At 42.4% G+C, this 26,397-nt stretch overlaps 1 protein-coding gene across 2 annotated transcripts in view; it reads right to left on the minus strand.

Annotated features, from left to right (window-relative positions):
* The window catches only part of Lgr4 (leucine rich repeat containing G protein-coupled receptor 4), a 102,351-nt gene extending 76,506 nt beyond the window's left edge, over positions 1 to 25,845 (minus strand). Inside the window, exon 1 of one of the 2 annotated variants that reach the window (XM_060371673.1) lies at positions 25,112 to 25,845. In XM_060371673.1, the coding sequence (XP_060227656.1) occupies positions 25,112 to 25,296 (185 nt within the window). In that variant the 5' untranslated portion in view covers positions 25,297 to 25,845. Of the gene's footprint in view, positions 1 to 1,495; positions 1,867 to 25,111 lie in introns of those variants that run through there. The other variant, XM_060371675.1, reaches the window with a different exon arrangement.
* Positions 25,846 to 26,397: the final 552 nt, after the last annotated feature.

Below are 26,397 nucleotides of genomic sequence, written 5' to 3' on the forward strand. Positions count from 1 at the left end.
TCTCCTGATGGCCTGCAGGCAGAAAAGTAGAGAAGCCAGAACTCCAGTGCTTGGTCATTCCCTTCACAGTCTCAATCCAGGAACCTACAAGGAAAGCTGTTATGAGGCTGAGGATGCTAGAAAATGGGATAGCCTGAGGAAGAATTTCAGAGGGCACAGCCAAGCAAGACTAGGACAGAGACAAGGAAAATGAACTCAGATGAGAAGAGACACAGCTTAGCTCCAGACCATCATTTTTTGCAAAGTCTATGGAAAGAAGACATGCTCTATAGACTTAGAAGAACTTTAGTGTTAAACAGTTTATTCAAATGACAGCCAGGCCCACGAAACCACAAAACCAGGCTATATATCTTACTATAAAAAATTACTTTGTTTTGTTTTAAGGCTGTAGGGACTGTTAGGTTTGGGTGTGAAATGTTTCCCAAAATCTGGTGGATCTAAATAGTCTTCCCCAGCTGGTGGTGCTGTTTGGGAAGGCTGAGAAGTTTGTAGCCAGTGGCACCTGAATGGTGGAGGTAGATTGTTAGGGATGGGCCTTTGATGATTACAGCCCAACCTACCTGCTTCTACTTCTCAAAGCCAGTGCCCCCTACTCCTACTGACTCAAGCTGAGTGGCTCACTCATCCATGACTTTGCCACCAGGACAGAGTGAAATTCCCTGAAACCATGAGCCAAAACAAACTGCTTCTGTTAAGTATTTTTGTCACCATGATGATTAACGCAAATACAGGAACCACACTTTCTATTTCTATTTGTAGTGATATCAAAAGAGAGCTTATAAATCACTTAGGATGTATTCATCTTTGGAAAATAACTAAAGATTGAATACAGCTTCCATTATTTGCTGCCAATAAATACAGAAAGACTTAAAAAAAATTAAAATAAAACAACCAGAACACCCTCTCAAATGGCTTCAGAGAACTGTTTCCAAAAGGAAGGCAATAACATACATGTCCTTCTCTTAGAAGACAGAACCATGCTGATTCTGCTCCTGGCAAAACATGGGGCTACTTTTAGATCACTCTGGAAAACTAAAAAGAATGGCCCACAATCTGAAAACATATTAAAATGAAGTCATCACACACACCCTCATGCCCTGAGCCCAGTTGCAACTACTACTACACATTCATTAATACCAAGACACAAGGGAGAGCTCTCCAGTCTCATTCTTACCACTGAAGGCTAGAGCCAGAGCTCTGCACAAATGGTAGGCGGTCTCTGGGATTCATCTGTCCCACTTAAGTATACCAGAATAGCTTGAAGCTCACTCAAGAGCACTCAGTCTCCCACTAATTGCTTCCTAACTTTAATAAATTATGAGTTTTCATTAAAAGTAAAACAAGAAAATGCTGAAAGAGCTACAAATGTACAGCGCAAGAAAAATTTTTAACACTGAATTCTCACGTAAAAAGATGTTAAAATATGCACACGTGTATTACAAACAACATATTTGCTATTTTTACAGAGAACTACAGAAACAGCAGACAAACTCACCCTTCCATGATAAATTCCAGAGCATATTCATAACACAAGTCAGACAGATTTTGTTTTCAATCACATAGTTCTATAAAAATAAACTTTCATCACAACATCCTTGCGGGAGTAAAAGGCCATATTTGCCCGCAGTTAAATCCAGCAGCAGCTGTTCTATGGAAAAAGAGGGCCCAATAATTGGCTTCTTTCACCTCTGTTAATCACGAACAAAAGTGTCATTCAGTTTCAAAATGGACAAAATGCTCCAATGGATGGTCAGCTAGCTGAGCCAATGGGGTGGAATGACAATAACCCTGTAGCATTTTCCTTTTGCCTTTTGTTTGGTCTTTCAAAGCCCTTAATTAAGACCTGCACAAAGCCCCCCTCCAGTCTTCTCTCAATGAGGCATTACATGCCTGTTTTCTTGTATTTAAAGAAAAAAAATGGCAGGGATTTTCTGAAACACATTAAACAGAATACACAATTTCCATTTATTTGCAACTGAAATACTGTTAAAATTTTAGAGCTTAAATATTATCATAAGTAACAAAGCACGTTCTTTCTATTTCAGGCTTGGGGAGTGGAGGGTGAAAGAAAGGTTGGTTAGAAGGAAGTGGGAAAGCAGGGTCAGGGGCTAGGGAGGGGAGCTCCAACCCCAGAGTATTGTTGTTCAGACATTTCTCCAGAAATAAAACTGTGAGCAGCCATAATTCAGAAAGATCTAGAGCTGTGTTCTCAACCGTTCAATAATTTAACACACACAAATGGAAAGAAATGGCAAAATCTATGAGATGGTCTTAATGCGAACTAGAGGACTGAAATACAAGGAGAGAGAAGCTGGAATCAAATCCACTTCTTAGAAACAAATTAAAAAAAAAAAGCCAGAATATTGTATGATTCTATAATTGATTTCTTTTTCTATCCTAGCCTGAACAAAGATTCATCTAATTATGGTAGATAAGAATCAGAATGTCTAAGCTTTAAAAATATCCATGGCCTAATTAACTTTTCATTATCCAATTTTCTTTTTGCACAGATTAAAAAGGGCTGTTGTGTTCGTTTTTAAATGCTCTGAAATATAATCTTTCCGGGTTGTAGGCTGTTCTGAAAATACCTACTCCCGCTCATAATTTGACCCCCCCCCACTACCACCACAATATCCTGAATGACAGCTTAATGTGACAGCTTTCTTGCCACAATTCACCAAAGGGGAGTGGCAGGTAGAGTTCTCAGAGAACAAACACCTAACAAAGCCATCATTCTGGGAGTTACTTTCAGTCTGTCAATCTAATCCATCAAGTGGAAGGTGCTCCACTATTCTCTTGTAAATGTGCTTATTTCAAACAAGGCAGAACCTGGCAGCTGCCCTGCAGAAGACTAAATGACCCAGCTCAAAGGTCACCTTGGCTGGGACGGCTTCCCACTCCCAAAGCAGAGTGAGTTCCTCAGCCTCCTCTTGTTCCCACAAACCTCAGTCCACCGTTTCTGTATGGTGCTCTCAGACGGATTCTCCTTGTACTTATTTTGTCTCCTCCAACAAACCACATCACCTACGGACACACTCAGGAGACAATGCGATAGGGAAAAGGGCACAGGCCCTGAAGTCAGATAGCAGGGGTATAAACCATGACCTTGGACATACAGTATTAACATATTCATCTAATTAAACGTTCTGTTATCAGCGCCTCATTTTTAGACCTCGCCAATACAACTGTGATGATAAAGTGAACTTACAAGTATAAAGCTTGAAGTATCATGGTACACATGAAGACCCTGCTATATATTACAGAAAACCCCATCCTTACTTCTCCTCCTCTGCCCTTGAATACAGCAACACACCTGGAATTATAAGAAGCACATACTTTGTTGATGGCATAAACTTTTGCTAATCAGGTTAATTTATAAAATTTCACAAGTAAAATACAATTTCCAAACATAGTTTTTCATGCCCTTCAATTTCTTCAACATGGATCAGTACATATGTTACATGCAAGAGAAAAATAACAGCAAAAGCTAAAGCCCCAAGTTAAGACCTGATTCTGACTCTCCAATTGCTCACAGATAATTCTAAGCTAAGGATCTAGCCAAATGTTTACTGGTGATGGCTAAGTGTACATTTTCACTATACTTCACGTGTATAAAATGCAGTAGTTATAAAAAAAAATTTTTTTTTTAAAGAAAAAGAGCCTTGAGAGGTGGCACGCCTGTAATCTCAGCAGATCTCTGTGAGTTTGGGGCCAGCCTAGTCTACAAAGCAAGTCCAGGACAGCCAAGACTACGTGGAGAATCCTTGTCCCGAAAAACAAAACAAACAAACAAAAAGGTAACCAAGGCTCCTTCTTTCTCTAAAGAAGAGAAACAATGAGTTTTATTTCATTTGCATTATGGAGACTCTAAGTTAGGGCTTCATGCAAGCTAAGCAGGTGCTTTACATACGTAGGCCCTAATGTTATATTTAATGTGCTTCAGTAGAATTTATCAGTCTTGGTTGTCTTCCCCACTGATACTGCATCACACACGTGCTTCAGACCTGTGCTCTGGGATGGCAGTCACTGTTCCCTGTGTGCTTGCAAGAGTCAAGGCCACTGGTCATGAGCAAAAAGGAAAGCAAACTCACTGTTTTCTTAATGTGTCTTTCAGAAACCTTACCATTAAATGCCTGAACATTTGATTATACGTAGCAATTCCACTAAACATTAAAAGTCAAATACATATTTGCATTTGAAAACTCAAGCACCCATGCTTTTTCTGAGATACTAACAAAGTAACAGAAAACCAACCATTATAGCAAGGGCTTTATTTCTCCTTCCACTCTCAACAAGTTAGAGCCCAACATATGACTTTTCTCACTCAAATTCAAGTAAAAGAAAAAAGCCCATCAGCCACGTGAAGTGTTTTCTTTCCTCATTTGCCTGTAGATAAACTAGGAAAGGAACTCAGCTAGTTGATGATGTCCAACCAGCATACACAATTAAGTTGTAACAAGAAGCCAAATTGTTTATTCTCACTATCTTCATCTAAGAGATGATGGCTCTGCCATCTCAACACTGTCCAGATGGTTCTGGCTAGCTGTCAAATAATCAATGCTTACATAAATACCAATAATATATATATATATATATATATATATATATATATATATATATAGATACATATATATATACAACAAACGAATATATACACATATATATGTGTGTGTGTTTGTGTGTGTGTATAATTATATACATACATTTGTATATGTATATATATATGTTTTCATACAGGACAAGAAATGTAATTCAAACAACAAACATCTGTACGCTGGATACTTAAGCACATTAAAATTACTTTTGAAAGGTCCTGTTATCCTCAGATTCACTTGCATGATTTCAGTTACCCATGATTAACCCTTGTCCAAAATCATCAAGTGGACAATCATCTCTGGGTAGTATGGTAAACTCTCCTGTTATCCTGCACCATCCTGGCCAGGACAAATGGGTCATCTCACTGTCCATGGGATTCATACCACTTTTGATCCCACAGTAGACAGTTATGAGAGCGACCATTTAGTACAAGTATATGTGTTCAAGTAACCCAGCTTCTACTAAGTAACGGCTTACACTTCAATTCTCATATACACTCCTCCCCAACCAAGCACTCAGTCAATGTGAAAAGCTAAAAGTCCCTGATTAATATGCTTAGGAGGAAATAATCATATACTGTGATAAGAATGAATCTTCTGTCTGTGAAGCTGTAATGAACCAAAAGGAACTTCATTCAGCTTTTGCTATCAAATACCCAACTGCAAAAGCTAAGGCCTCAGTGTCATGACAAGGCCAGGCTAAAGTGAAAAGGCATTAAATTTGTGTACATGCACATAGGAATGTGTGTTTATATGTGTGTGCGCATGTGCTACTCTATCTTCAGAAATTCCTGCTATGCTGCCTCTTCAATCCTTAAATGGTTGGAGCTGCTTTATTAGGTATATCTCTTTAAATACATGTTTCTGACATTTCTCAAGTTAGCAAATGAGCTGGTTCTAACTGGTGATTTAAGGTTATACTGTCTTGAATACATAGAAACTGAACATAACCTTTCTTCATACAGCATCTTCTAATCTCCCTCAATTAAGTCAGATAAATCTGATATTCAGCCTCATAATGGAGTAGCTGCAACCCAACCAGCAAAATCAGCAATCAGTCTTTTCTTTCTAACAGTTTCACAAACTAAAGATTCATTCTAACAGATATCAGCATCCACAGTGTATTCCTTTTCTTTATTAAATCATTTACACAAAGCAATTTTCACTGTTTTTTACTGAGAATACCTGATTTTCCCTCAGCATACTAATGTTCTACCCCTACCCTCACTCCTCACTCCATAGATAATGGAGAGGGTAATACTGTTGAAGGAATGGAAGAAAGAGGATACTGAAGAAGGTGGCAGAGGCCTTCTAACTAAAACTGTATGGCAAAAATAAAATCTAAGACAAAATATTTAACAAACCTTACAACCTGTCTACAGAGACGAGGCTGTAACTATTTGAAAAAAAAAAAAAAAAGTCCTAGGTAGAAGAAATAACTTAAATTTTTCCTGGTAGAGCCCTTTCCTCCTGGCAGGAAATACACTTTCGTCCCACAAACTTCAACTATGAAAGTCAAACAATTTCCCATTAAAGTCATTGCCGTATAAAATTATTTTCAGAAAACAAATTCTCTCCTTTCCATCCTTTCCTTTCAGGCCATAAATGTAACAACTATATTTTAGAACTAAGCAGAATGAAAATCATCTCTTTGCTAACCCCTAAATATAGCTCTAAATATAAACCCCTGTGCTGTTCATAAAATAACATCCAATGGGATAACATGTAATGATCTTGTCTCTACCATATAACTAGGATTGCATGTAATGGCCTTACAAAAATAGTTCTTCCAAATACTGAAAGTTTTCACATTCAAAACTAAAGTGTCTGGTAAGTCTAAATGCTAAGGTTTTAAGAATCTAGTTTTATTTCCAGAGTTGGCATAATTTCTCACTTAAAATTAGGAAATATCAAATTTGAAAATTGAGACCTTAGGGAACCATTTAGCGCCATTTATCCATGAATAGCAACTTGAGACAAATGCCTGACCACTGCTACCCTAAGGAACACCCACCAGCCATCACATAAGAACCGGGGCCTCAGTCACTATGTCAAGGGCATAAATTATGATAAAGACAGCTCTGGACACTGCTGAGCTTGGAACTGCTTACTGAGCAGCCGCGTTCTTCCAAACAAACTAAACATTTAGGAGGCTAAAGGGCAGTGGAGGCAATTATTGGAAGGAAATTTCTAACTAAGCCAGAAAGGAATAATTAAGCCTTTACATGCTAAATCACATCACTGGGGTTAACAATGAAGTAATCAAGTGTAAATACTGACAAAGCCCATCCATAGGACTCATGAAAGGAAACTAAGGTTGTGGGTAGTCTGGACTATTGTTGCTTAAATACCACAAAAATTAGTCCTTAAAACTTCATTCATTCATCCTCTCTTTTTGCAAATGTGTGCACCTTTTGTGGGAGGAAAAAAAAATTAGTTAATCTAGCAATTAAGGCAAATATACTGAGTCATCGGAGCTAAAACTATTACTAATTCACCGGCAGAGACCCAGCCCCGTGCCCCCACACTGCTCAGACTGTATGTCTGCTCAGTCATGAATACTGCCACTAACAGGAAGTGCACGGGCGCGCCATCCGAAAACAGGACTGCAACAGTTTAACTACGGACTCTGGATACTGTACTTCCTCTGTGTGCACACACACATGCAAACACACATACACAAAGACACACAGAAAGAGAGACAGACAGGCAGAGACAGGGAGATGGAAAGAGACAGAGAGATTCATGGAGAGGCAGGAAATTTGGAAGAAAGATGGAAGCCACTTACACAACAGCTGCTCAGTAACAAATGAACCTCAGTGATGCTCGCCGCGAGCAGCACAGTGCTGACTGTGAAGCCAAAGGTGCACACAGAGCCTCTGGCTTGACAGCCACACATTTGTTGTCTCACCTCAGAGTCTGCTTCCTAATCTCACTTGAAAGATTAAGTCAAGACTAAGACTTTGCAGGACTCTAAACCTCATGTGGTATGTGTGTTACCACTCCGGTTTGAAATAATTTAAGACTCACTAGAAGGTTTACAGCTTTAAACCTTTTCAGTTTAAAGCTGTAAACCTTTCAGCTTGCTCTTGGCCCAATGAGAGTTTTATATACACAGTAGCTAAACCTGCAGTTTACTTTGGTATAATACATTTACTAAACTAGGGGCCTAACAAGGTTTGACTAGATTTATATGGAGTATTTTTTTTTTCCTTACTGGGGAATCCAACATTGGCCTCAGTCACATACACTAAACAAGTGTTCTTCCATTGACCTATATCCCCAAGCCTTTTTAAAAAATATTATTTTGTTTTGTTTTGTTTTCCAACACAGAGTTTCTCTGTGTAGCCCTGGCTGACCGGAAACCCACTCTGTGGACCAGGCTGGCCTCAAATTCAGAAATCCACCTGCCTCTGTTTCCTAATTGCTAGGATTAAAAGTGTGCACCACTACTGCCAGGCTTAAATTATTACTTTTTATATTGAGACATGGTCTTATTAAGTTGCCCCCCAGGCTGGCCTTGAACTCATGTACAATTTATGTTGTACAGTAGACCACAAACTGGCCACCTTTTCAGTTAGCTTCCTGAATAATAGGCATGCACCACAGCAAAGCTAGAAGCACTCAATTCCTAAATCACATGTGCTCTAACTCCTAATCCTAACCCAACCCTAATCATAACCCTATATTATAACAATTGTCCATCATTACAAGGGACTCTGCCTCCTTGCCTCCTCCCACCCCCTGCGCGCGCACACACCCTTTACAATCACATCATTTCTTCCCTAAGGGTAGCTACCATGGCTTTGCTCTCCATCGATATAATTTTGTTATATCTACAACCCTAAAACATCTAACCCTTTACACAGAAGACCTACCTATGTGCCCCTGTCTTTTATACTAGCTTATACTGCTACACTGATTTTTATTCCTTATATTCAAGTCAAATTGTCATTACAGCATGAAGAATAATTGTGGAGAAAAATTGGAGAATTGTTTAATGTGACCACATTGGAGAAGGATCACAGAAGCCCCAGGACCTAACAAATCCAACTCCGGTGCCATAATATAAGGCTGAGGTTTCCACAGAGGGCACAGCTAAGCAATCCCAGTCAAGAGGAGGTCGCACTACTATCCTCAGGTCCAGACTCTCCTGTAAGATGGTCTGGCAAGTCATCAGAAGTATGTTAAATCTCCTTCTGTGAGCGAAATTCCCCTTCTTGGCTGTCACCAGGACTCAGCCTTTTTCTTCTCTCAGAGTGCCCCTTGGGACATTTAGGGAGAAACATTTTAAAATATTGCTTTGCCAGTGATTACGGTGGATTTATGTTCCCAAAGAAGCTGACAGATCACCTTCACTTCCTGCAAGCCCTCCTTGTCTAACCTAAATAGCACCTTCCTTCATCCTGCTTTATTTCTTGACATTATTTAAGATTATCAGATTGTGTAAGATTCACTATGTTTGTGTCATTAGCTACCTCCTTCCTTACCCAGTAGGCAGGTGACATGAGTGCAGGGACACATTAGGCAACTTTTAATTCTGTGTCCCCATACCAAATACATCAGACATAATAAACACGTTGAAGAAGTTTACTTGTTTAAATACCAACTTGTCATCTGAGTAGATCTTCTTCTAAAGTTAGCGGCCACCAATGCCATTATATAAATACCATTAGTCCTCAAAACTTAAGGAGTGTCTTATTCACTGTCACAGTTAAATTAACTGTTGCCTATGCCTCTAAGAGTGCCAAGCCCATAAAAAGCTGGAAAGACAAGGGGAAAGCATTTACTATCTGGGAGCACAAGCCATATCAACATGAGTCAGAAAGTCTTACTAGATGCTTGAGATTTACCAAGTCTAAAGAGGACATCCTTTCTGATGCTCTTTCTGCTTCTGCTCTCGTCTTACTCTGAGGGTTGGGAACGGTTCTGGGAAAGTCGCAGACAATCCTTTCTCACCTCCCACAGGGAATTTAAGCCAAATCAACTATTTTCTTTTTTTTATTTTTTCTGAGATAGTATCTTTCTACACATATATAGTCCAACTGGCTTTGAACACACATCTTTTTGCCTCTACTTCCCAAGTGTTTGGATATATAATTCACCAAGCACAGCTCCCAGCTCAGGTCCACTATTTCTTCACAAGAAGGAAGGGAAGTTGTGATGGATGGAAGAATAGAACAAAAAAAGTTGCATTACAATTTATGTAATGGAAAGTTTTAGTATAGAAAAAAATATCAAGTCTTCAAACAAGTGGGTGTGAACATATGCCCTTGGTGGGTGTGTGTCTGTGTGGGTGTGCGTGCGCGCTTGTTTGTGTGGCCTGTTTTTCTGTTTGCTTGTTCGTTTGTTCTCATGGAACATATTCCTTTGGGAAGGGGGTTTTATAACAAGTGGAGCTTTACATTCACTATATTACATGATCTTTCACTTCCCTCGTAATCTACAGTCTACATGGCTCTGGACATTTCAAACAGTGAACCAAACAAAAGCCTCCCCAGAATTAATTCCTGGTCTATGAAATGAACACTTTCAAATATCTAAGACAGGTAAGGTGGGTGAGTGGTCACCTCCAGGAAAGAACAGAAGGGCACTGCTGTAAAACTCACTCAACCAAATTACCCTGGCTCTTCTCTTTTCTTTTCTTTGTGGGAGGGCTCGAGGCTCTGTAGCCATGCTGGCTTTATTACTCTGGGTCATGTCCAGAGTCACCTACCAAATGCTGGGACTGCAGGCGTGAACCACCAGGCCTGCCTACCTATAGAGAGACTGCAGGCATGAGCCACCATGCCTGGCTATACTCTGATCTTGAAAGCCAAATCCAATAGCTCCTCTGCAAGGCTTCTCTCCTCACCTGTGCAGCAGCCCCCCCCCCCCCCACACGCACATGCCATTAGGCTTCTGCTTTATAAAAATGGTCAAGAGGAGAATGCCAGCGAGAGCACTACTTGGATGATCACAGATGTCACATGTGAAGCCCTTGGTGACATTCTTAACAAGCAAGTTCACAGCATGAAGAGGATGAGGAGTTCTCTGAAAGGCCAGAAAGACGACAGAGCTCTTCAGGACAATACAAGGTAGGTAAAACAGAAAGAGAAAAACAAACAAACAACAACAACAAATACATGCTTTAGAATCAGCAATCACATGGCTCTCCCAGGACAGTGCTCGAAATCACCAGAACAGTGATATTATGGCCACAGACTCAGACATGAATAGCCCTGCTGCTAAAGGTAAAAGTGTGCACAGATCCAAACGGGAACTCATGAAGTCTGTAAAATATTAACAGCTTAATAAACATCAGCTCACACTATCAACAAACACAGTGTTCAAGTCAACTAAAGAGTACCAACTAAATTAATACCAAGTTGAGTAAATGAAATGCCTTGGGGGAAAAAACGGCTCATGGGTGATTCACTTTTATGCTGACTTCCCTATAAAAACATCTTCCCACAGGAGAGGCAGGAAATTCCAGTGAATGAAAAGGGGCAGCTATATGGAGACCATCACACTGCACACTTGGTTTTTTAATCTTCCTCAAGGCTTTGGTTTAAAGAAGTACATTAAGAGACTTGCTCCTTGGGAAACAGAAGGGTGAGTCTGCTAGCAGATCTGACCCTTGCCACAAGAGAAAGCTAGTCAAAATGTACAACTGATACACATTCCTGACGTTAAGTGAGGTAGGACCTTCTGCTGGTGTTCACATCGAAGTTCCGCCCTCTCACAGGTTTGCTTCTTTAAAACTTTCATTAGCAGACAATTACTGTTCAAAACAACAGATTTCATTAAGACGACTTCATACACATAGATACTGTTCATACCCATCACCTCTTGTCTCTGCAGAGAAATAAAAAGCAGGAGTTACAGTGAGAGGGAGCAACGTGAGGGAGACTGCTACATTCAACAAACCTGCTACAGAGAAGAAACTTCATTTTACACACAGGGTGCACATATTTTAACATCAGCTGCTCTAACCAAGTCAGTCTCCCACAGACACAGCTGTCTAGACATACACATGCTTTATTTTCAGTCCTGGGTTTTTCTTTCCCTGTAGTAACCTGAAACCTTTCACCATTTTTTTTTTCATTTCTGCTGTATGTGTGCTTGTGTACATGCGCATGCCATCTGCCACGGTTCACATACCGCATCCAGGCACAACTTGCAGGAAAGAGTCGGTTCTCTCCTTCCCTCCTTCCACCATGCGGGCCCCATGGTTGGAGCTCAGGCTGTGGGAAAGGCCTGGTGGCAAGTGCCTTTACCCACTGAGCCATCTCGCTAGCCCTGATCCTTTCTTTTTTTTTAACCCTTCATTCTTTCTCTGATGATAAACTGTCAAATACCCACGCAAACAACACAGAAGAGCAAACAAGTACAGAACACCCAAGTTTCCAAACTATCACCTACTAAGTGTGGGTGTCTGAGCAAATTACCTAATCCTTTCAAATCTCACTCCGCTTAGCCAGAAAAATGGAAACCCTTACACGGACCTGAATGCCTATAATAAAAATTATAGCTAGCACACATAGCATGCCTAATAAAGAAGCCATATCTGGCAACTCCTCACCAAATTTCCATTTTTTAAACACCATGCTTTTCAAACACAGATAATCAAAATTATCCAAAGACTTCACTGCTGGCAAATGTCTTACAATGGTCACTTCTGCACATGTCTTCAGGACATCAGAGTAAATGGTGTGGAGCAAAAGTTCTTTAAAATATAAACTTCTAAACAAAACCGATTTTAACTAAATCCATACTAAACTAACTAGGCCACAATTGATCGGTAAAGACAAAACTTGCCACAGTTTTAAGACACTGGAATTGGGACTAACAGGTTCTGTTTGTTTGTTTGTTGCGATAGGGTTTCTCTGTGTACCACTGGCTGTCCCTGGACTCACTTTGTAAACTAGACTGGCCTCGAACTCACAGAGATCTGCCTGCCTCTGCCTCCCAAATGCTGGGATTGAAGTTGTGAGCTGCCACCACCACCTGGTGACTAATATTTCTTATAAATGTGCACTTACTTCATGACTCAAAACCTGTCTACTGTCGGCAGGGGGTCGGTGGTGTGCCATGCCTGTAATCTCACTATTTAGGAGTCTGAAGTTGGAGGGTTACACGAATTCTAGGCCAACCAGAGCTTTATAGCAAGACTCTCAAAAACCCATGTCCTACATACAGCAAAGTGAGCACTGAAAATAAAGGTCAATTTCATACAGGGTTGAATTTTTTCCTCATTATGAATTCATAATTATACACTTAGAAGAGAAATCAAATAGACTCATTTGTGAAGAACAAAAAAAAAAATAGAAGGTTTTTAAAAATTTAGTTGTCGGGGGCTGGAGAGATGGTTCAGAGGTTCAGAGTACTTGTTCTTGCGGAGGACTTGGGTTCAGTTGGCAGCACAGACATGGTGACTGACAACCATCTGTAACTACAGTTCCAGAGGATCCACCACCCTCTGCTGGCCTCCCTGGGTACCAGGCACAGACGTATGTCATGCACATACATGCACTTAGACAAAACCCTCATACACATACAATTAATAAATAAGTATTTTAATTTAAATTTAGCCCCCAAGGGTCAACAAATTTAGAGAGAAGGCTATCACGAACTACAAAGGGATAGGGCTACACTACGGCTCACTGGCAGAAAACTTGCTGAGCACATGCAGAACCTTGGGTTAAGAACTATTAAAGGGATGACTCTTACGTAAGAAAGAAGGCCAGGCATGGTGGTGCACACCTTTAAATCCCAGAGGCAGGTGGATCTCTGTGAATTTGAGGCCAACCTAGTCTACAAAACCAGTCCAGGACAGCCAGGGCTCTATTACACACACACACATACACACACACACACACACACACACACACACACACACAAAACCTGTCTCAAAAAAACAAAAGAAAAAAAAGGAAGGAAGAAAAAAAAGAAGGAAGGAAAAAAAGAAAGGAAGGAAGAACAAAGTGTGGAAGGCATTAATTTCTACGAGCTAATTTGTTGTGCAGCTTATGCTCAGTTATGACACTAAGGCATCAAAAATAACTTTTAGATAAGCTGTATATATAAATTTAAATATTTGGTTTTAAGGACCATTCGTGGATATAACCTAGAACCCCTGCTCAGATGTAGCCCATAGCAGCTCAGCATCCAAGTGGGTTCCCTAGTAAGGTGAACAGGGACTGTCTCTGACAAGAACTCAGTGGCTGGTTCTTTGATCACCTCCCCCAGAGAGGGGAGCAGCTTTGCCAGGCCACAGAGGAAGATAATGTAGCCAGTCCTGATGAGACCTGATAGCCTAGGGTCAGATGGAAGGGGAGGAGGACCTCCCCTATCAGTGGACTTGGAGAGGGGCAAGGAAGGAGATGAGGGAGGGAAGGTGGGATTGGGAGGGAATGAAGGAGGGGGCTATAACTGGGATAAAAAGTAAATAAACTGTAATTAATATTTAAAAAATTAAAAAATAAAATAAATATTTGGTTTTATGAGAGATTAAACAACCAACAGGAGATCACATCCCTTAGATAAATCATGACCATTTGTCAAAGCCAGCCCACATATATGAGAAACAATGAAACTAGAAATTCAGGCTGGGGTAACTTAGCGGTTGGAAAAGAACAGAAGATATTGGCATCATTATCTTAACCAAAGCTATGAATTGTCTCATCACTGGATATCTTGGGTTTTCTTTTCTTTTTATTTATTTGTTTGTTTGTTTGTTAACTCTTTCATTGAATTCCACCTCAAACAGCGTGGAACCAAGGACAATTTCCTAACACAGAATAAGACCTAGAAAAGACAGAACTTAACCTACCCTTTCTTTTAGATATTTCATGCTTATCTCTTGTTAAGCCAGCCACATGCCTCTCTGCCCTGAAGATCCAGAGAGCACAAAGCAAAGCCCTTAATGCTAACTGAGGGCTGGTACTGTGAAGAAGAAAACCCTTAATGGCTAACACAGCAATGTTTGGCTAGCTCGAGAATGATCAATTGATCTCTTTCTTTGGACTGACAAGAAGATAAACATACACGCAGATAACCTTCCAGGCGCGTTCTACGGGAAATTAAGCATCTGTATTCCCTTTACATGTCACATATCAAATCTGAAAAGACAGCACCCACCCATAAGCTGCTGATGCTGGGGGGTGGGGAGGGAGGTGAGTATGTGAGGGTGGGAGTGTGTGTGTGTGTGTGTGTGTGTGTGTGTGTGTGTGTGTGTGTGTGTTCATGTGAGCATTGGCACTCCCTTTCGTAAACACATGATCAAGCGGTCATCCATAAAAAATGGGCAGCACAACTTCATTCAAATTGATCTTTGGAACTGACTTGACCAAAACGTGCGATTTCCTTTTCACAGAAGTATCCAGGGTTTGGAAGCATGGCTTGCTTCCCAGTAGCAGAGCCCATCACGAGTGCACAAATATACCAACCTACCATGAAGGAGGAAGCGTTCTGTTGCATGCCCTCACAGGCCCAGGCTGTTTATAGAGGGCAAGAATGAAATATTCCATATGTTTTCTTTGTCGGTGACAAGGCTTTTGAAAGCCAGACCGTGGTAGTCTCCCTGCTGAGGGATTGGATCAGGCTATTGATGTGTAACCAGGCAAATGTCAAGATGGTAATAGCAAAAACATCTCAAACATTTTTTTTTAAGAGAGACCCTGAGTAGACCATACAGACTGTACTTGAACCACTCAGGCAAACTAAACAAGGTTGTGGGCTCGGCAGCCACTGCTGGCTGCTGTTCTGGCTTATAAGTCATTTCAAAGCATGGCTTAATCAAAACCCCACAAGTTTTTAAATTTCCTGAAAATAAAATAAAATAAAATAAAATAAAAGGTGAACAAAAATGCCAGGGACAAGAAGACAGCTTAGCTGCCTAGCCCGTGCTGAGCACATACACATCCCTTAGAGTAAATCTCAGCATAAAAAAGAAGCAAGAAAGATATATAACACTGTAGAATGACATATCTGTAGAAAGATGTTTGGTTCTAAAAGTACTTAAGAGAGTAAGTGAAAATATGAAAGTATGCCTAACTGAAGTGTATCTTTATCCACAAAGCATGGACATTCTAGTCTCAATTGTAAATATATATTTGTGAATGTGTGCACGCATGTATATATGTATATATATATATATGTGTGTGTGTGTGTATATACCTACTCTATTCTATATCCAGTTAACCAGTAAAAATACCTTTTCAAAACACTTCTAAAGAAAAGTTCTAGCAATCTGAATATTTCTAGAAACAACTTAATGTGAAGGAATAAAAATGTGGCTATTTTTTTATTCTGGGTTAGTCTTAGCCATGTCTAACTGGAAGTGACCAGGTGAATCTGAGAAACTACAGTTAAGAGAATTCCCAAACAGTTGAGTTCGCTCAGTGAAAATCCTTGGTGTTGCAAAGTCTGGTTGTATTGAACAAGGTGGCATGCCTTGTTTGTGGAGAAATACTTTGTTCCCCTATTGAGACAGCATACTGCTACTTGACAAGCTGTCTCAGGATGGTAGCCCCAAGTCCCAGAGATTATTAAAAATTCTGATTTCTTCTGCTCCCTCCTCCAAAGAAATGCCATCCCCCCCACCATCACAGACCTTCCTATTAGAAAGCAGCATCATTATAGAAACTACACACTGATGTTTCTTCACTGGGATTTTGTTAGAACGACGTGGTAATTAAGCAGACTTTTCCATCAGCCCAGTGGCTCATCCATGAAATCCAGATCCAACTTTCAATCTGATACACACTCAAAGAACCAAAGGAGGAGGATACAGAATTTTCAACCAAAAAACTAATGACACACATATGCAGTTACCTATTAACTCCCCACAGAAATGGCAATACACAAGGTCCTCACTTTGTCAACGAGGTCATGCCCAAGAGAGGTCCTAAGTAAAGCCTGAGAGTAAAGCAACCTCTCTCTCTTTCCAGATGGGAAGCCTGAAGCCCAGAGTGATTAACTGACTACCGTCACCTCTCGCTTCCTTGTGCAACTCAAAACATGAAAAAGCAAAAATCATTTTATAGAAGTCTGTTCATGAAAGTATGCCTACTGAAGAAGACTAGAAAACAACAGTGACATAAACAGACAGATGACATAACTGTGGACTCAAAATGACCTTGGAGAGCTGAAAACCAACAATGTTGTTGTTGTTGTTTTTTTTTAAGAAATAGATATTTTTAAAGAAAATATTGGAATCAGATATGATGGCACAAACCTTCAGTCCAAGGACTTGAGGAACAGAGGCAGACAGACCACTGTGAGGTCAAGGTCCGCCTGGTGATTTCCAGGCCAGTCAAGGCTAGTTAGATGAGAGCTACATAAGAGCTTATCTCAAAAGAAAAAAGAAAAAGAAAATATTGGAGATTGAGGAGATGGTTCAACGGATATGAGATGGGAGGAAGAGATAGGGGAGCTTCCAGAAGCGCGCTCTCTCTCTCCCCCTATGTGTGTGTATATATATATATCAGAAAACAAAAGATCTTGACCCAAACTAAGAATAAGCAAGGACAAACAGCAACGGTTGTTTTACACCCCCATATACATGTTGTGATATACGTGTGCCTTCACATATGCACAAACATATACACCCCACACAAACACATACCGCATCACATACACAGAAAATTAAAATCAGGAGAAATTAATCAAAGCCCATGCACAGAAGTATCACAGAAAGGATGAAAACTGGGTTTATGCTAGGCTGCTAAATGTCAGTAAATCCCAAATGTATCTTGTTAAAAAATGTTAAATGTACTGGATTGATGCAGTATTTCCTTCCTATATAAACAAAGCCCTCATTGTATTAAGAGGTCTGTGAACATTTCCACTCATGTGAGGTAAGGAGGGCTCGATGAAGATCCAAAGGACAACCATGAATTTAGAAGATACAAACACTAACTAAATTACTAACTACATTCAGCAAGTAAAACCAAACTCTGAAGAGCACAGGACAATAGCCTTGAGTCTAAAGCTGTCGTTAATTGTTTTTTCTCTCTCCCAACTACTGAATAGAAGCTGACACACCAATACAGGCTTGCTGAGGTATACACGGTTCCAGAGGTGCTGCTCTCATTCTGTGGAGAATTCTCCCGAGAAGTAGCACCTTTCAGATGTTGTGCACACATGGGGAAGGGTGACAGTCTAGAATCTATGCAACTGTGATCTTCTACACTCCTAAAAGTCTGTGGTGGGCCAAGCCCTTCAAGAGGTACACACTTTCTCCTAAAGCTTCTGAACACAAAGACCATCCCTAAGGGAGACAGGAAAGACCCAGAAGTTAATCGATGTCATAGCCCAGTCCCTCGAGTTTCACAGAGGACACTGCCAACTGGAGGTGCACCTCCCACTCGGAACCTTCAGAACAAAAGCCCTGAAGAGGGTAACGATGTTGAAATCCATCTCCCTTTGCTTGAAAGTGGCTCCAGTCTAGTTCTTTTGGGGAAGTCTGGATGTCATCACTTGTACTGAAGTATTCTGTAGTTCATTTTGAGCACTGTACCATGAAAGCTAATGTACTGGGAGAGTGGAAAAGTTAGACTTGAATCAACTCTAGACACATTCTTTAGCCATGCCTAGGCCCACTCCAAGGAGAAGGAGCCACATGCTTGCCAAATTTCTGTCCATCTTCTGAAGAAGGACAAAATGTCCCTAAATGGAGCTTTGATAATAAACACGGAGGATGTGTAACTCACAATTTTCCTGAGAATTCTACATTATGATTCAAATAGTGTATCAAAAACACTTTGTAGTCAGAGCATACTAAGATTCCATTCTTTCAACAGTCAATATTGGCAGGTTTTTGTGTTTTTTTTAAGATTTATTTATTTATTATGTATACAGTCTTCTGCCTGCATGTGTGTCTGCATGCACATGCACGGAAGTATCACTAGAAGGGGGCACTAGATAGTATTAGAGATGGTTGTGAGCCACCATGTGGTTGCCGGGAATTGAACTTGGGGCCTTTAGAAGAACAGTCAGTGCTCTTAACTTGAGCCATCTCTCCAGCTTCAACAGTCAATATTGAAAACTACTAAAACAAAACAAAACAAAAAATGCTTTTTTCTAATGCAAAAAAAATAAATCACTCAGGCTGAAGCAAGAGGATCACAAGTTCCAGGCCAACTTGAGCTACAATGTAAGGTCTTAACTTTGTCTCAAAAACCAAACAAACAAATCAACCAAGGAAGAGGGCTCATAAAGCCCTTTGCATATCTTGATTCAGACTACGTAAATGTACATCTCATATGAAGGATGGAGCACCACCAAGTGTCTTGCAATATATTAAATTTGCCCCTTGCACACATCCCATTTCTAGCAGATACAACACTAGTACAGAATCTAACCGCACATACAGCTGCCTCCTAAAATATCTATGGCTTACATTCCCTTAGGAGATAGTTTCATATTCTACGGGAGAATACGCTAGCACAACAAGCTAGCATGAGTCAGTGCTTGCCCATAAGACCTTTCAATACAAAAAGCTAAGAAATGCATACATGCATATACTTAAAACATTTAAACATTCATTTACGGGTCCAGAATGGTAAAAAAATAAAAATTAAAAAATTAAAAAAAAGCACTTTTCAAACCTTAACTACTTGTACCTAAAGAGGAAAAAAAAAAACCAAACAAACAAACCAATAAATGACAAACAAGCAAACAAATGAAGCACTTAATGCCATATACGGAGGTTTGGGAGGATGTGGCTCCTGTGCCTTTATGAAAATTTAAAACTATATAACATAAGAGACAAACACGTTTCACAAACGAAAAGTAAACAAGCCAAACATTAGCAGTGTTAATTTCCAAGCCATGGTATACAATACCTAAGTACTTTTAAGAATCATACTAAAACTTAATAACCTTTGTCTCTGTGAATGCACACAGCATATACTGCATACAAGCACACAGTATTTGAAACTATCTTGCTAGAGTCTTTAGAATGTTTGAACACCATTAAACATCTATGAACTATAAAATCATGGTCTCTCCCACTGTAAGACTGGTTTTTAACTCAATTTAGGAACCTGCTCACTTTCAAACAATAGGCTAATATCTGATACATAGTTTGACCATCAGGTGCTTTAGCACACAAAAGAAATGCCAAGAAGGTGGACAAATTAGCCATTGTGTAAGAGTACTGATTGGGTACATGCCCTAGATTTTTCTCTTCTTCACTGCCAGTATTTAAAATTGGAGCATTTTATCACATTCAGTCAAGTGTGTTTTATAAAAAACACACTTCACTGAGCAGAGGTAGAAAAAAAAAGACTTTTTTTTAATGTACTGAAAACAAAGATTTGACACTGCCAAAAATGGACCATCCATGACTTTTTTTAAAGAGCAACCCAGATTTTATATATATATATATATATATATATATATATATATATATATATAACTTAAACCATTCGACTTTGAAGGCATATTTGGTGGGATTTAACTTTTAAACTATTATATTAACAGCGCAATCAAGTATTTTTGTTGGCATGAATTTGTTCCAAGGTATAAGAACCAATCAATTCCTTACCTTTTCAATACTTGCATTACATGTTTATGGAGACAAAAGTAAAAGTTGGCCTTAGATTCTATGACTCACCAAATGATTCTTACAACTTTATGTTCTACGAGGATTCAAAGAAATCCAAAGTAGTTGCAGAAGATACCATCTAGTTTAATACTCATTACTAACACAGACACATACACAAGCACATACACACACACACACAGACATGAATAGAATAAGCACAATCAAGGAGACCAGAAACTAAAATCCAAACTAGCAGGCTGTCAGTTCATTCTACCATTATAAAGATGACTAAAATACAAATCTGAGAGACACACTGACAAAGGCAGAGGCCAAGAAAATGCCTAAACTTGTCTGGATCCACCTACTAAGAGAGATCTTTGATCTTTCCTGAGAGATTAAGCTGTCAAATGTTACCTTACAATTCTAACGCTGAGAGCCAAGTACTTGGACAGTAAATACTTGTGACACCAAAACTGGCACAGCATTCAGTTAAACTGGAAATCGTGAACTATTACTGGTTACAGCAAGTCTTAAGAAGTGCAGAATCAGTAAATCCCTGGCATAAATTCTCCATGGTGTCCAGGCAACATCTCACAGGGCACTGCCTGGGAAGATATGGATGCCCCACTCCACAGAAGTGCTCCAGTTGAACTGGACAACTGTAGATCTATGGGGTGGATGAGAGTCCCCATTGCTTCCCCTCACATGGCCGACTTGAGAAATGTATAAAGATTAAAATTCAGAGCTAACGGGCACAGCTCTGTGGCAGCGTGCTTGCCTAGCACATGCAAGGTCAACAGGAGTCAGTAACATCGCTGTTTTCCAGACTGTAGAAATTAAGGCCCTAAAGGCTTAGCTGTATGACTCACTCAAGGATACTCCAGGGAATCACAGACAGATCTTGAACCCAGATCCCATGTTTCCCATAAAATGTTCTTTCCTCTTGGGTAGCTAGAGAGCACAGGGGTCTACTAGTTTGAAAAATAAAGGATCCAAACTGAAAGATGTTAATATATCGACCTTGCTTTAAGGTACACATTTGGTGTAAGACTAATACATCTCTAGACAGACACATTCTACTAGCAATGAAATTTTTGGAGAATTAGGAAATCAAAAAGTTATTAAATTTTACTACGATAAAGTATTAACATTCAGACAACTGATTACTGACTGACCTGTTATGGAATATACAGTAGGCACTAGAAGTAGAGAGAGAAAGTACTTTCAACTGATATCTGTGAAAAAAAAAAGTGTGTGGTACGCTGAAGAAAACACATCTTGGAGAAGAATCAAAGATGATACCAATAAAAGAAGAAAAAGCAACTGGTTCTTGAAATAGTACTTCAAAGCCCTTTAGGTAACCATCAGTTCATGAGAAGGGCTTGATAATCTGCTCAGGTACAGAATATCCACTGTGAAGGTTTGGGTTATGACTAATTACATGGGAAGGAGGACATTGACTAACTTTTTGTACTGTATCCAAATTAGTGAAAGAGTGATTTTCTTTTCCAAGTGTTAAGCCATACACACAGGAAACAATCAAGGCTATTCTACCCTAGCAAAGCGCCCTTGCTACTCATGAATTCTGCAACAAGTCTCCATGGAAAATTTCCTAACACACACTTCTAAACACAGGCAAGAACTCCTCCAAGTGAGCGGTAATAAAAAGGCTTATGCAGCTTCAGCTGGAAGAATGTTCGGCTGCTCCTGAGATCTTTTCATGAGGTCATTCTGACATTGCTGTCACTTCACCACCCTCAAGTCGAGTAAGAATTGTAAAATCACCCAACTTCTAGATGGAAGAAGCAGCTCAGAGATAATCTAGGGAATGCAATTACTTTATTTTTTTCAGATAAGGAGATCGCACACACTTCAAGATGATGTGACTTGCCCAAGGCCACACAATTACTCAGTGGTGAGGTAAGGAGGATGATCAAAGGCTCAGATCTACCTCGCTGCCTGGGAAGCCACAAAAACAGACTTCATCATCTTAACCTTATGTTGTATGGATATTAAAGTTTGTGTCCCAAGTCTATAGTTCTTAAACTTCATTGCAGAAACACACGAACCAGAAAATACACACTGAAAACCCCACTACACACTAAGGTTGTCACTTCCTCTCTTTCTCCCTCAGCCTTGGAATGTGGGTGATTAATTTCTTTATCAACACTACCTTAGGGATAAACTCGAATCCTTTTTGACAAATAAAATGAAATGATTACTACACTGTGGCATAGGATTCAAAATAGCTGTTCTGAAAAACAAATGGTAAGAATTCAGGCAGGACCCCACGAAGATACTGGGGATTATATCTCCTTCTATCCTCCAGGTCCGATAAGGTAGCACTCAGCAGGAAATAGACAGTTTAGCTGAACAAGTTTAAGCCAGCCTAAAGTAGGAGCAGCCAGGCATGTTCCCTGTGGGGCCCTCTCATTTCTGGACAAAAGGCTAAATGTAGAGAGGCCAAGTTTGGCAAATTCTCATGGGCATGGTGTCTAGATCCGAAGTTCTTCAGTGTGGTCCTATGTGCTTTACTCACTCCAGAATTTTTTAATTTCTCCAGTGTACCAGGCTCTGTGGACTGAGTCAAATAAAATCCCTGTTCTCAGTCGGCCCTGTGGTTTCCAAGGTGATCTGTGCACATACCTCAGAGGTTGGAGAAAGTCCCATAACTGGACAAGTCGCTGAGCAATGAGAAAGAGCGTTGAGCACTACAGTGTCACTTTAAGCTTCTGTTTTGTTTGTTTGTTTGTTTGTTTGTTTGCAGTTTCACAAATGATGAGATCCAGAAATTAGGAATACGTAAACAGAAGCTTAGAGACTTGTGGGCTTACTCTCAGGGTAAACTATGGCTCAGGAACAGTGCAATGGTACCTCAGAATGGATGCCCTTGGTGATCCTAAGCTGTCCAGTGAGAGCAAACAGAGTGCAGACCTGAGGCACCTGCCCCTCCTCAGATAAATCTCAGGAGTCAGCTGGTTTCCTCGTGTTAAATGCAAACACACTGCCCTTCAAAACCCTTAAAGATAGAGTGGTCATATAGATGACATTTATCCTCCTGAGGGTGAAATCAGGAGTGCCGGGGAAAATTGCACTTCTGAATGTGCAATCCCTCCGTTGATCACAAAGACACAGATCCCGTTTGACCACTACTGCAGCTCAGAAAAAAATGTTATCTGTGCACAGTAACTTCCCTAAGGCTCCATGTTGAAGATAGGGTGTTTCATTGTCTCCAGTGAGATCTTCAAGTTGTGTGATACCGTCTAGAGGAGCATTCTCCCGTAAAATTATGCCATTACTCTCTGGCTTTAGGTGCTACATAAAACAGGCCCTTTTCCTTATGGGACAAGTCTACTTGTTAAAAGTTTGGGGAACAAAGAGTGAAATCCTCGTTGTTAAACTATTATTATATAAAGCCTTCTAAATGGCTCAGGTAAAGTTGTCTCTCTGACTGAAGTCTCTGAATGTTTCCAAAGAGTTTCGATTAAGAGGAAAACCCTACCTCCTCACTTGCCAACCCTGCTGAAACTTTGCCACTTAATATACCTGTGTAAGCAAAACGCTTCACGCTTCAAAGTTAACTTTTTCGGTGAAAAGCTAAATGTCATGTTGAAAGAAAAGGTCTTTCCAAGAATGCAACACCTAAGGCTGAGGCAAAAACAAAGAGCAGGGTTGCAAAGCCCCAGTCCTCAATCTTCACTATCCCCCAACCGGAGAGGGCTGAAGGCCCCGTCACCACCCATCTGGAAGTACAGCAAAGCCCAGGCCTGCCTAGAAGGGAGTTTTCCCTCCGCGGGATCTGTTCTTCCTTTATGTCTAGGAGGTCTGGTAGCTCGAAGGTAAAAAGGAAGTTTCCCTTGCCGGCGGGCCTCTCGGGCCCCTTCCTCCCTAACAGCTCTTTCACTGCTCCTGATTTAATCATGCCATGGGCCACACAAAATGAGAAGGATGAAAGGGGCACAGGGGCTGCCCTCTGCTCAATTACCCTGTTCTTTTTCTATTGGTGGCATTTGCCAACACCACCTCCAACACCTATTTTGGGATTCCTCCTCTTTCCTGAGGGGTTGAAAGCTCTCGGGGGGGGGGGGGGGGTCTCTGAGGAAAGAGGCGTGGAGGGGCAGAGGAACCATTTGTGTGACTCTTGGCAGCTCTGCTGCTGAAGGTATAGGCAGAAAACAGCTGCCCGCCTTACAGACCGCTCTGAACTTATGCTCCGGAACTTTCTCTCCCAACATTCTCTACCTCCGGTCACCATTTCTTCTTTAAAATGCCTTATTCTGTAAGAGGATTCCCGCCCAGAGAAGGCTGAATCCTCCTCCTCCCTTGGCTGGCCTGGCGTGTGGTAATGGGTCCCGAGTGGATCTGGGCTACGGTGCCACACCGCACAGGCAGGATGAGGCCAAACTGGAAATCCCATTCACCTTCTAAGGTACAGGTGTTTCTTCTCTCCGCCGGCGGGAACCCTGGGGGTATCCAGGTGCTTCCCCCACGGAACGCGCCTGGTCGGCAAACTCAGGCCAAGTTCTAGGCGCCCTCACCCGTGGCCAAAGTTTTGCCAGCCGAACAGGGGGCCACATCGGGGAAGAGGTCGCGTGAAAGGCTGCCAAGGAGCGCATTTCCAGCGCCCTCCCTCCCTCCTAGCCCCGGATACACACACTTGGGATCTGAGATGGGAATGGGGTGGCAACTGCACCCCAAAAGTCTAGGAAAGAGAAAGTCCTCGAAGCTTCGATCCAAACTGCCTAAGCCTGCAAAGGGCACCGTTCGGGAATGGCTGGCAATGCCAACCGCCCCGACCTCCCCCCGCCCCGCCACACACACACACACACACACACACACACACACAAACCACACACAGGTGAACCGTGCACCCCGGACCCTACAGCGTTGGGGGTTGGGGGCACTGGGGTCGAGCCCTGGCTCCGCCCCGCGGCGCCCCGAGGGTCCCTCCGCCCGCAAGCCCGGTCGGCCCCGCACTCACAGCGCTTGGGTGAAGGCGCTGAGCCCCTCCGGGACGGCCGTCAGCCCCTTCCCGGAGCAGTCCACCCGACGGTCGCCGTCGCAGCTGCAGGGCGCAGCGCAGAGAGGAGGCGCCGCGCCGCTGGGCCCGGCCGAGCCGAGCAGCCCCAGGGCGAGGAAGCAGAGCAGCCGCAGCGGGCCCGGCATTGCTGCAGCGGCGGCCGCCGCCCGCGCTCGCCTCTCCCGAGGCGCCTCTCGCTCGCCCTCCGCCGTCCCCGCGCCACCCCCGGGGGCAGCCGGCCTGCGGGGCTCGGGGGGCCCGGGCGCCGTCCCCCGGCGGTCCGCGTGCGCTCGCCTATCCTTCAGCAGTCCGCCGCCGCCGCCGCCGCAGCGCTGGGACGCGGCGCTCCGCAGTTCCTCCCTTCCCGCTGCTCCATGGGACGAGCACGGCCGGCAGCCCCGCGGCTCGCTGGCTCAGGCCAGCCGACCCGGCCCTGAGCAGCTGCCGGGGCCGCGCGCTGCCATCGCCGCCGCCTTCTCGTCCCGGGCCTCCTCCAGCCGCGCGGCTCCTCAAGGTTGCGGGGCGCAGCCTCCAGCCATGCCGGCCCGACGCCCCCCAGCCCCCGCCCCGGCTCTCACAAACACCCCGGCCGGTCCGCGCTCTTCCCCGCGGCGGCTCCCGCTCGGCGCGTCCTTTTCCCTTCTAGGGTTGCACGCTGGCCTCGGGAGCCCCCGGCCGCCGGGTTATGCAAATCACTTAGGTACATGCAAAACTAACCCCTCTCCCGGAGCGCCATTGGCCGGGGGAGGTCTCGAGCTTATTACTATGCAGGCAGGCGAGCTGCTATTGGTCAAGAGTAGAGGGGCGTGTCTCTCCGGAGTGAGTGACAAGGTGGTGCTGCGGCTGGTGCTGCGGCTGGTGCTGTGGCGGCGGCGGCGGCGGCGGCAGCTGCTGCTGGTGGTGGAGGTTCAAGTAAAGCCCCCGACTTGGCTGGACGTGCGTGTCAGGTTGTGGATTGAAGGTGGACGGGTGGGAAGATGAGGAGTCTGCTGTTTCCCTCCCCCACCCGGCCTTTTTCTTCCCTCCGCAGAAACTGGATCCCCCAAATTGGATGACCTGAAAAGTAAACCTCGCCTCCAGCCTCCAGTAGTTTCAAATGACTCTCCGCAGCTCCTAGGGGCAAGGGCAAGCTTTTGGGGGGGAGGGAGGTGTGTGCGAAGGAAACTTCGAAAGGGAGAGGGAAACTTTTCTGTGTGACCCAGATTTTTCGAGTTTCAGCCGAGCACCGAAGGGCACTAAATTAAAAT

This window comes from Meriones unguiculatus, chromosome 18 (genome assembly GCF_030254825.1).
Source record: "Meriones unguiculatus strain TT.TT164.6M chromosome 18, Bangor_MerUng_6.1, whole genome shotgun sequence".
Classification (NCBI taxonomy): Eukaryota; Metazoa; Chordata; class Mammalia; order Rodentia; family Muridae; genus Meriones; species Meriones unguiculatus.